The following is a 12604-nucleotide window of genomic DNA, read 5'->3' on the forward strand; positions in this document are numbered from 1 at the left end:
ATTAAAGATAAGGTCACCGGTTAAGAACTCCGTGCTCATCTCGACATCTCGAACTCCCTGCTTATAGTTTCTGCAAACTTAGCCATAAGTACATGAGAAGAGCCATCAGAAATAATATCATCCACATATATCTGAATAAGTAAAAAATTATTACCATACCTGAGAGTGAACAAAATTTTACCAGCTGATCCTATCACATATCTATACTCTAGTAAGAAAGATCTATGTAACTACTTAAGCTCATACAAAGTCTTTCTAAGCTTATAAACTTTATGTGAGTATTTAGGATGCTCAGAGTCTAGAGGTTGTTTAACATATATCTCTTTCTAAATGAAACTATTAAGAAAAGTATTTTTGACATCTATTTGGTACAATTTGAAACCTCGGATGCTGCAATTGCAAGGAAGATTTTAGTGGCTTCTAGTCTAGTTATCGATACAAATATCTCTCTAAAGTCTATCCCCTCTGACTGAATGAAACCTTGAGCCACTAATCTAGTTTTGTTTCTCACTACAGACCTATCATCCCCTGTTTATTTTTGAAAACTCATTTTATGCCTATAGTGTGAATATTAAGGGTGGCTCTATAAGGACCCATCGACCGCCAAATTATATCCGTAACATGTACACCATGAGATAAGTAAATATATTTTTTCCAATTCTAACTCCAATTAGTTTGTAATCAAAATGCTCAAATCAAGCTTAAACAATCTAAAACTCGATAAACCAAATTGATAACTTTATTCATCACTCATCGTATATAAGCTAAGATACATTTTAGCTTACTCACCTGTGTGAGCTGCTGACGGATTCGGCTGGCTAATTGTTTTTACGACGTGAAGGCAAGTGATGAACCGGTATATGCTCAGGTGATGTATTCGAATTCGTATTCCTCTCCTTTTGTAGCAGGTTATGTTATTCACACGAAATCTATTCTTGGTCATGGGCAGCTTTTTTAGATCACTGCATACAAGTCACTTTCCCCCGTGTGAATTTGTATAACAAGCTTTTCTGAAATTGCTAAATATGCAGTGCTACCTATCAGCTTTTGGGAACAGCACCTCTACGAAGCAAGAGATGGAGACGGGCAAGCAATGAGCAACCATCGTGAGACCAAACAACCTGCAAACCGCATTTTCGAAAGCCCTTTGTCTGGTGTGTTGTTTGATGCTTGTCTGCTGCTACCTCTTGTCCTGTGGCTGGTCTGGTCAACTTCCATAATCTGTCCGAGTCAATTTGTTTCTATGCCGTGAAGGCAACTGATCAGGTGCTGAGTTCGAATTCGCTTGCCTCGCGTTGCAACATGCATATTGCCGGCACGAAATTTGCTCTCAGTTATGGACAGCTTTCCCTCACTTATATGTCACTAGTCCAACCCATGCACCTGCGCAGACTAAAAATAATTTTTAGAAAATACATGAATAATAGAACTTCACGAGATGCGTGTGATTTTTTATTTATAGATAACTAATGTGCATATATTGACCATATTTTCGTACTATATTCTTATACTGTGCAGTGCCAGTTTGGGTTATTTTGTTATACCGGCAGATGTGAGCAATTTAGAAGCATATATTTTGGTTCTTTTGGTTAGTTTTTTTATAAAGTCAGATGTGAATAATTTAGAAATATGTATTGGGGTATGATTAATTTTAAGTTTTAAATGATAAAGGTGAGTAATTTAAAAAAAAATGTATTATGAGCATGTTGGGTTGATTTTGAGAAATTAAGTTGAAATATGTCTTGTTTTATTTGTGATGAGTGATTGAGAATGTTGATTGATTTAGTTTGATGATTTTGAGATTGTATGAGTATATCTATATATTGAAATGATGATCATGACTAACCAAAGATGTAGAAAGAAATAGAGTTGGAGTGTTTTGTCTCTGAGCCAGTAAAATTACACTCGATGGATGAGTTGGCGCTCGAAAAATTGAACTCACGAGATGATTCGCCGTTCAAAAGAGTTTCACGTCGGAGAATTTCAGACGCAAAAGTTGAAGAAAAAGTTGAAGTACTTGCCGGTTGGTCCAGCATTCAGACGAAGTACACACCGAAGTATTATTTTTTTCCAGAGGTTGCAAAACGTGTCTGAGGTAAAATCTACTCGTTGGATGGTTTGGCGATAAGGTGAAATGGACGTCAGACTAATTTTTTCAGAGAAGATGCAAAGCGTGTATGGTGAAGATATACACGTCGAATGATCTAGCGTTTGAAGTGTGCTCACCGGAGGTTTTCGCCGGAGTAATTTTTTCAAAGAGGATGCAAGATTGCCCCTGATGAGATTGTACTCATCGGATGTTCCGGTGATGGGCTTTGTGCATATTGGAGGCTTTGCTATAGTGTTTTCTAAGATGTTTCTAGCAGAGAAAATATTGCATAGACTAGATAGTCCAGCGTTCAGAAACCAGAATACACCGGAACATCCAGTGTCCACTTTTTTCCTTGGGATGTGCTATGCAACAAAGATTTTGTTTTCAACTAACTTGTGATGGAGTTAAATGATGTTGAAAATGCATGTTCTCTTATCTTTTGTTCTACAGGTGATGGATGCAACTTACCGATCGATGACAGGATGATAGGGGCCAAACAGGGTGTTTGGTGCCGAATGATCGAGGAGACCGAGCGGAGTCAAGGGTGATCTTAGTTGTGCATATGAAAGTCAAGCAAAGCATGTGAAGGTGGATGAAGATAACATGTTGACAAAGTTAAACGAAAAGAATGCCAATGCAAATAACTAGGTGGCTCGAGGGATCGGGAGCAAGAGAGACTTGTTAGCTGTCAAGATCATAAGATGGACGACAAGTGTCGATATCGGGATGCTTGCTTAAGGCTTTAAGCAAATACTAGTGAGTCACGCTTTGAGAAATGTGCAAGACGGTTTTGCGACTTGACCTCAAAACTGTGGACGGATGGAGTGCACGTGGCATCATCGTGAAGCTTGTGTCGAGACGAAACTAAGTCATGTAGAAGTCATAGTCATTCGATAGGCGGAGCAAAAAATAGACCAAAATACCCTGATGGTAGGTAGGAGACCATTAGAAGAGATTGGTATTTTAGAAATAAGAAAAGTTAAGACCTAAGCTAACTCCTTAGGTCTAATAGATGAGTAAGGCTATAAGGGTAGTTTGAGCTAGCCATTTAAGAGTTTTATGTTAGGATTTTAGAGGAGAGTGAGAGGATAGCTTAGCTTATATATTGGTGAGAGCTTTTGTGAGTGAGACTATTTTGTAATCTGATAAAAATATGGCTGACATTTGCAAGAATTGAAATGCATATTTCTTTTAATGCTTGTGTTCATCTACTTATAGTTTTTCTCTATTGACTCTCTTACTCTGTTGCAAGTTTTTTTTTATTGTGATTTTTGTTTCGGTTGATGAGCTAAAGTTTTTTCACTTGTGAAGTTGTTCTTCACGTTGCTATAGACATAAAATTCATATTTATAGTTGGTTTGAATTCTATTTCCTCTAGATCATCGACTTGAAACATTTCTTATTATTGTGATCTTTTCTTTGAGCTTAGTTTTTTTTTCTTCAAGTTGTTATTTTTTATGGTAATAATGTGGAATAAATTTTAATAGAACCATGAGTTTATTTGCTTCTATGAGAGCTATATTTTTCTTTGGAGATTTTTATAGCAACTCGTCTCTCTCTGATTTTTGCTTATGCTCTTAGTTTTGAAATGCATTAGTGATAAAATAGGAGAAGGGTATGAAAAAAATTATAAAGTGTCTATTCATCTCCTCTAGTTATCATTCTAGATCTTATAATTTTTTCATAATGGTAAATTTGGATAATTTTAAAATATATTAGATCTAATAGCTATTGTTGTCAGTTAATTTTAAAATATATTTGGATAATTTTTTCATAATGGTAAATTTTTTCACCAAAGTGATGGTGGAATGTTTTGTTTCTTATAAGAATTTCTAATATTTCTTTTTTTCTAACGCCTCTTTTGAGGATTAATGTGGAGGCTGTAAAAGAAGACTCCAATTAGTAATCTTAAGATTGTCAATTTCCCCTGTGTGAATCTGTATCGCAAATTTTTCTCAAATTGTTAAAGATGGAGACGGGCGAACAACCGTATCGTCAGACCTGACAACCTGCGCACTACATTTCCTGAAAGCCTTTTGGTCGGTGTCATGCTCACTTGGTCAGATGGAGATTATTTACCACCATGTTTGGACTTGGAGGAAGTGCCAGTAAGGGTGGAAAATTAATAGTAAGTATTTTATTTATTTAATAGTTATATTTATTAAATTATGAATATGGATATTTGTATTTGTATTTGTTTCTAAAATGGTATTAAAATTGATGTATTTGAATTCATTTTCGACATTCGGATTCAAATAGAGATCCAAAATTGAGGGTGGAAAGGGATATATCCGTATCTGTCAACCAGGGAACTAATTTTCTCTAATGTTTAAGAAATTTCAGAGGTGAATAACATTGATATATTCTGGCCCATCAAATTGGAACAAATTTTAGTCAAATTGGATCGAAAAATTAAATTTCCGACATGATTTTTGAACAAAATTTCTAAATTTTTGGTAATTCTAGTAAATTCCAAATGTGAACGATTTTTTGCACCAAAAATAAAAAAATTGTCGTTAAAGGTGTAGGATACTTGTATACAACCCGATCGAGTAGATATCCAAATACGGATTCGTATTCGAACTCAGATATTCGGATCCATATTTATATTCGAATTAAAATATGGATAGCAATGTGAAAAATGTACTATCTGATCTATTTCCACCCTTAATTTCTAGTAAAGCCAAGCAAGAAAAAATGTACCTTGTCACTACTACAGAACTAGCTATAAATAACGGCTCATCACTACCAGTTGTGTAAAAATCGACAGCGCAAATATATCACTGTCGATTCTTATGCTCTCATGCCCAAACCATAATGAAGTCACTAAAATCCGGCACTGATATCAACTATCCGTGCCAGTTTGTGTTACAAACCTCAGTACCGATTTGTAACACGAACCAGCACTGATATCGGTTAGTCAAAGACCGATTAAACTAAAATTTTGAATCCACATCATTGGCCTTTGGCTCACGTCCGCTCGCTGATTCACTTCTACTGATCCACGCATTGATATTTTTGTCTCGCTCAATTTCTTTCTTCCTCTGCAAAATCTTACTTTATGCCTCTCTCTCCATACCTTATCTCTTCATCCTCTCTCTCTCCCATGCTTGCACGCACGCTGCTTCTCTCTCCCATGCATGCGGGAGTGCAGCGGAGTTTGCGCGATGGCCAGCGAACTCGACGGCCGAGCAGCTTCGGGTGAGCGCAACGGCGGGCATGCAGTGGAGCTTGCACAATGGCGGGCGAGCATGACGATGGGCGACGGGCGAGCGGCCACTGACGAGCGCAACCGCGGGCGAGCGCGACAGTCGAGCACGATGGTGTGTTATGTAGTAGTGTGTACTGCCAATATGGATTCATCTATGGTCTTAATTCCTTTGTCAACATTAAACAGTTTTTTCTATTAAGCTCAGCTGGCTCTGAATTTTCTACGTACTCCTTAAAGTAAGGTTTTATACCAGCTTTTTTAGCCTGGACAAAGAGTAGAAAGAACATCACGCCGGCTTTGCACACCTCATCAGGCCACTGATTTGTATAAGGGATGTTTACAAACATTAGATTCGCCCATCACCATCGATTGGGCTAATCAACTCTTATCAAACGCACTCATTATTAGCTCCAACTAATGACAACTTAAGAGCTTGTTTGCCACTAACTAGCTTGAAAAAGGAAAGGCCTAGTGCTATTCCCCCCATATATCCTGGATGAAACATTGCTCAATCATGGCTCAGGGTAGCTGACGAGTTACATCACATGCCACATGGATCACATGGCCGCAAGTACTCTACTCACGAGCTCGAATTGTACATTGTCCAGGTCAGTCCAGTCCGAAGCATTACTCGATTCAAACAAACCAAGGAACCCCCTCAGAGCACCAATGAAGCATTTTTTAGAGGGGTACATCCAACGCACATGACATACACCACACTCACGCACTAGGCACGATAACTCGAATGATACGGCCGCCACACTATCAGGGAACGCTCGGCCGTACAGTTGCCTTCTATGCTTGCTTGGTTAGTTGGTTAGCTCTTCTCCTGTGGCTCATTGTCTTCCACACTCTGAGCTGAGCTGGTGGAATTGATCGGCCGATTGTTTTCGTGCCGTACATGAAGGCAAGAGATCAGGTGCTGTATTCGGATTTACATCCCGCTCTTTGCAAGAAGCATGTTGCCCACACGAAATTTGGTCTTATCTATCGGCAGCTCTACCATATCCCTTTCCCCTTTGTAAATTTGTATCTCCAAGGTTTCTGAATTCGCAAAATATGCCAGCCTACGTATTATCTGCTTCTGGGAACGTCAGCTGGCACTCTCTATCAGGCAAGATGGAGACCGGCAACCTACCGTATCGTCTGACCTGACAACCTGTATACCACATTGTTTTTAAGAACCACGGTAAGTGGATTGCCATATTTTATTTAAAGAAAGAGAGATTTAACACCATCAAACTCCGACCAAAACAACCAGAGACATAATATGCATCTAAAAACCACACGACACAGAAGAATCCCTCGAGACAGCTACGCACTCATAAGGGCAACACTACTCAAAGATACGGCATACGAAGGTACTAAAGACTACAACATGCAGCGCCAAAAATAAATGACAAAAACTACTCCAATCACGCCCTCTTCCTTTGATCAATGTTCATTTTCGCCAAACTTGCCACCGCTTCCGGCTCTGGACCTCGAAAATGTGTCAATTTCTTTCCTTCTAAACTTTCCACCAAAAGTACAAAACAGTCATTAAACTCCCGTCTGTCTTTCCTTGCAATCTTAATACGTGCGTGTCATCACCATAAGTGGACACTAGTATGGTTAGTTAGAGCAGAAGGTCACTCCAACCAACCTAAAGAGAGAGAAAATGTCATACTTAATTTGTATAGGAATATTTTTTTGCAAGATGGGTGACGTCCTTATTTGTGGAGTGACATAGAGAACAAAGCTGTGTATGTAATCATCCCTTCCACTCCAAATTTTCAGCCATCAGGATCTTCTCTTTATAAGAAGACAAACAAACGTTTTGCATTTTGACTCAGCATGTGTCATGTTTTCGGAAGCCTTTTTGTAAGTGTCGTGTTTGGAGTAACGTAAAATGGAATATTTACCACAGGTTTGGAGGGAGTGCTAGTGAACAAGAAACTTGGAGCTCGAATGGATTCATCTATGAACTTGTTTCTTGATGTGTTATCATCCATAGAGTAAGGCTTGATATATAGCCTTTTATTTGAGAAAAAAGGAGTTGAACATCACGCTGGCACATTTGATTTCAGCAGACCATTGGTTCGATCGTAAGCAACCATTGGCCGACCACCATCACTGAGCTAATCAAACACACTCATTAGCTCCAAGTAATGACAATTTGAGAGTTTGTTTGTCACTGACACTTGAGAAAACAAGGGCCTAGTATCCCCCCCCCCCCCCCCCCGCCATTTTCGATTCTTATTTCCCAGAATAAACATTGCCCAATCATGGCCAAGGGCGGTAGCTGACGAGTTCCATCCTGCCACATGGATCACATTGCCACAAGTACTTCACTCACAAGCTCGAATTGTACACTGTCCAACTCAGTGCAGTCTGAAACATGGATCGATCAAGAACCAAGGAATCCCCGATGCGTCAGCAGCATCACTTCATCACCACATCTTTTTATCACTTCATCTGCCCTCCTCATACTTGTGGCCATGGGGCAGCAGCACGCCAATAATTGACGGAACACGAGCAGCGGCATTTCGATCGATCATCATTTTGATTTGCCCCCATCGATGGTGAGAGGTGAGTGGCGGATCGATAAGAACCGATGGTTATGGCAAGGACAGTACAATAATGGAGGCTACGAAGAGGGGACCGTGAAAATTGGTTGCATCTTAAAGTTAGTGCCTTTGGAGAGTAAGTGGAATAAAATAATTATATTTATATATTTAAGGATAAGATGATTCTATTTATATATAAATATTTGTTTGGTGAGTGGGACGGAACGAATCTATTTTATACCTTGGCTCACCGTCAGTGTCACGTTCGAAGTGAGAAAATTATTTATGCTTTAAATTTATACCTAAATCGTATACATATATTGATTCAATTCATATATCTTTTGATCAACCATCAAAATCATGTGTTAGGTGTAGGAAGCACAACCAAACTTAAAAAATATTTGACTTATCTACATGTTTTGTTTTGCCTAATATCTGCTTAATACGATGACCTTGAGTTACATAGTATTTCTTAATAATAATTATTTGTATTTTATATTGACTGTTTATTTAGGTATTTTATTTTTATAATAATTTGATTTTTTCTAAGATTATATTTGATATAGATCTTTCTTTTTTTATGCTAACCCTAATTTTAATTATTATTAATTTTACTTTATTTGGATTCTTTATTTATATATTTTGTTTTCCAATCCGTATAGAAATCGAGATGCTAATTTTCTATATCTTTTAATTTTGAAATTAACTAATTATTAATTATATTTGATATGAACTCTTTAATTAAATCTAGATGTTTATAATAATAAGTGATTTAGATTTTTTCCGATTAACATAGTAATTTATATGTTTGAGAGCGAACATGACTCATTTTTCTCTTCAAATATTAATATAATAGGCAGATAGGCATTTTTGTCTAAATATAACGGAGGCAGAATGGACGGTTAAAGAACTCATCTCCTGTTCTTTCTCTCCCCTTCTTCTCCCTTCTATCTCCCCCTTCCTCTGCATGGAGACCAAAGGAAGATCCGCCCCTGTTGTCTAGGCAGTTGGATAAAAGTTGGCCACGAAACATCCGGTGGACAGTTGGTCAAAGAACTGCTAAATTCGTGGCATTATGGACGTATACAGTTCTCGTTTCGGAGATGTTGAGTTCGATAGGTGAGGTCAACATGTATCGATCCACCGTGATTATCCAACAATGGGTAGCAGGAGGAGCAAGCCACATAGCTTTTGTACGGCCTCTCGTAAATCCTTTCCCTTATCTCGTTTCTCCAACTCGTCCTGTCATCTCTCTCTGTCTCGACTGTGAAATCAGTTGAAAGGAACGATGGGGAAACCAGGCATTTCGTCAACCTGCCAGCCTGCTGCGGTGCCGCCTGTCGCCATGAAGGTTATCCCGATCACGGATCGAGCAATCAAACCTGTACCGTTTGAACTTCTCAGCTCGCCCGATCGCGGTCACTTCCCGCGCACGGCACCAGGCTGCTGCTCAGCCGATGATCCCGACAGCGGTCCACAGTAAAAGCGCGGAAGCATCACCGTCCAGCTCGGACGAAACGAAACGGACCGGCGGCTGCGCCGCCGTTGTTTTCTCCATGTCACGTCCCACCCTCCCCTGTCCCCTCGTCCTAGAAAGGACTGGGCAAGTGGAGGTAGGCTCATTGATCCAAGCGGCCGGCACCGTCAGATCGTCCTATGTATCCAACAACCGAGGCACATGGCGTTGTTACCAGGCAGCATGTACTCCACTAATCATCGCCAGGCTCCAGAGCACGGACATCCATGGGGGATTCTCCCATGCTCTATCATCACTCATCACATATGGTAGACTGGCCAGTACTCCAGCTGAGAAGTGAGTGACAAGGCAACGACGAAGAATAGGAGACGGCACGGTGGAGCCCCTCCGAAGCTCCGATGCCGGTACGCGTGATGGTGAGCACCGCAGTTGACCCCGGGTACTTTCCACGACCCGACCTGCAAGATAAACATCCGGCAAGCGGTGAATTCTTAAGGGCAGGTTTGATTTGACTTGCAATTCCGGGACCTTTTGGCCATGGATTTTTAGAATTTCAGTCATCGGGTCACATGCTACTCCCGGCTGCTTTGCTCTTCGCGCGAACGACAGGCGGCAGGATTAGTCGTGCCGTCAATCCAAAGCGCTGATCTGAGCCTGATGTGATGAAGACTGTTTTGTTTTGTCTCGGCTCTCAACATCGCTCGAATTTTTGCTTCTTCATGGAGTATTTATACAGATTATTTCACCGGCCAGACACCAAATCGTGCCTAGTGCTCACAGAGTGCGACAGGCACCATACAACGCATGAACGCGGGTCAAGGAACCAAAATAATCACAACATGTAATGATGTAAACATCACTTGTACTGAAACAAATCCAAGCAAGCGCTGGCAGCAGTAGCGCGACGGCGACGGCACGCGGCTTCACCCTCGGCAGCTCAGTTCAATGCCGGGGGCTTCACGGCCGGCTCGAGCCGGTCCTTCCAGAACAGCACGGCCTCCGCGCCGTCGCCCTTCACGACCTCGACCACAGATACCGTGTCGGCGAGCTTGAAGACGCTGACTTTTGCGACGATGCCGCCGCTTTCCTCCTCCACGTACACCGGCCCGGTGCCCCTCTTCCCTTCCCTCCTCACACGGTACCCTTCCTTCCTCCCGGCGTCCTCGACGCGGCTTAGCACGGTGCCTGCGGGCTCGCTGACGAACACACGTTCCTTGCCCGGCCCGGCGCCGAATAAACCGGAGAGGTCGGAGCCCGGCGAGAAGGTCAGTATGTCGAACGCGGTCATGGCGCGAGCCATGTCCTCCTTGAACTCGGGCTTGAACCAGGCCTCCTCCTCGTGGCCACGCATGAGGCGGGCCAGCTCGTCGTCGCTGGCGCTGTCACAGAACCACGGGTGGCTCAGGATGCCGGCCGTGTCAATGCGGGTGTCCGGGTTGGGGTCCAGGATGCGGCGAACCAGGCCGCGGAGCGCCGGCGAGAACCAGCTCGGGCACCGAAACTTGCCGGCGTAGATCTTGCGGTACATGTTGACGAGGCTGGCATCGTTGAAGGGGAGGTACCCCGCGGCGAGCACGAAAAGCACCACGCCGCAGGACCAGATGTCCACCTTGGCCGGGTCGTACCCCTTCCTCGATAGGATCTCCGGCGCGACGTACGCGGGGGTGCCGCAGAGGGTGTGGCAGAGGTTGCCGTCGGCGACGGCGCCGAGTCCAAAGTCGGCGACTTTTAAGTCGCCGGCCTCGTCGAGGAGGAGGTTCTCCGGCTTGATGTCGCGGTGGTAGACGCCGCGTGCATGACAGTACCGCACGGCGGAGATGAGCTGCCGGAAGTAGTGGCGGGCGAGGTCCTCCGTCATGCGGCCGGAGGCGTCGACGAGGGAGAACAGCTCTCCCCCGGCGGCAAGGTCAAGAACGAAGTGGACTTTCTTCCGTGTCGCTAGGATCTCGTGAAGGCGCACCACGTGGCGGTGGCGCAGCCGGCGGAGAATGGCTGCCTCCCGCTCAATGGCCACCAGACGGCGACCGTCCTCGCAACCCCCGCCGCGGGGGTTGGGGAACGATTTGATGGCGACGGAGCGGCCGGTAAGGAGGTCGCGCGCGAGGTACACCTTGGCGGACGCACCGCGGCCAAGCAGGCCGCCGAGCTCGTACCTTCCAAGAAGCACCGTCCCGGCGGCAACCTCCTCTCCCGCTCCCACCGCGGTGGATGGGACGGAGCCGGTGGCGGTCGGCATCGTGGCGGCGGCGTCTGCTCGTCCGGCGCCGTCGTAGTGGACGGGCGCGACGAGGGAATTTTCTTTTTTGTCTAGCAGGCGAGAGCGATGATGCGGGCTGCTGCTGGAAACCAGGAGGCTTTGCGGCTTGGCAGTTTGAGTTGGGGTGTTCGTGCGCGGCAGTGCCGGTGCTTATGTATGGCGCGTGCGGTGGCCGCGGCGGGGGAGGAGACGCGGGATTTTTTTATTTTAGTACTTTTTAAACTAATATTTTATTAATAGCATGAGGGGAAATTAATTTATAGGAAATAGTCCATTTTGTCACGCTAAATTTTTTGGCGTGACTCTAAGTTGGTCATGATAATTTGTATGACGTGACCAATTTAGCCACACTGACGTCCGCCCCGGTGCCTTTACGCGTGGAGCGGACGTGTTTGATGAATAGTACCTGACATGATTTTAATTTTTTTTCCTTCTTTCTCTATTTAGACAGTAGGATTGTCGTACTCTAGAATTTCTGAAACTTTTTCTGTAGTTCCTACAATTCATGATGAATTCATTTTAGAAGTATTCACCTCAATAACCCGTGCAGGTTTCAAAATTAAAAAAAATCTAAAAAGTGCTATTTTTAGAGCTTCTATCAATTTTTAAGGCCTCAAATAAATTCTCAAAAATCTGAGAAAAATCACTAATATTACTCTTATATGTTGTAATAATTTCTAAAATTATTTCAACCCTAGGTTATTTGATGAAAAAATAAGTTCTTTTGCAATGTTCCATTTATATGCATTATTTCCAACACGTGTTATGCCTTGCCCGCTGTTGCTTGATGTGACGACCTTATGATACATGTTGCTTCTTAATTTATTATCTTAGTAAGAATTTTATTTTTTTATTTTTATTAAAATTTTCACTATTGATTAATTGTATTTTACATGGACTCTTCATTTAGTTATTTGATTGTTATAATAATTTAACATTTTCTAAGACTATATTTGATATGGATCCATGTATTTTTCTACTCTAACCCTAATTTCAGTTATTATTAATTTTATTTTATTTG

The 12604-nt window shown here is 42.6% G+C and overlaps 1 protein-coding gene across 1 annotated transcript; it reads right to left on the bottom strand.

The window, feature by feature from the left end:
• Nucleotides 1-8893: 8893 nt before the first annotated feature.
• Nucleotides 8894-11718, bottom strand: LOC133892340 (CBL-interacting protein kinase 29-like). The gene has a single exon (XM_062333045.1). The coding sequence runs from the start codon at nt 11560-11562 to the stop codon at nt 10264-10266; it is 1299 nt and encodes a 432-aa protein (XP_062189029.1). The 5' UTR covers nt 11563-11718; the 3' UTR covers nt 8894-10263.
• Between the last annotated feature and the right edge of the window lie 886 nt (nt 11719-12604).

Source organism: Phragmites australis, chromosome 15 (assembly GCF_958298935.1).
Source record: "Phragmites australis chromosome 15, lpPhrAust1.1, whole genome shotgun sequence".
Taxonomy (NCBI): Eukaryota; Viridiplantae; Streptophyta; class Magnoliopsida; order Poales; family Poaceae; genus Phragmites; species Phragmites australis.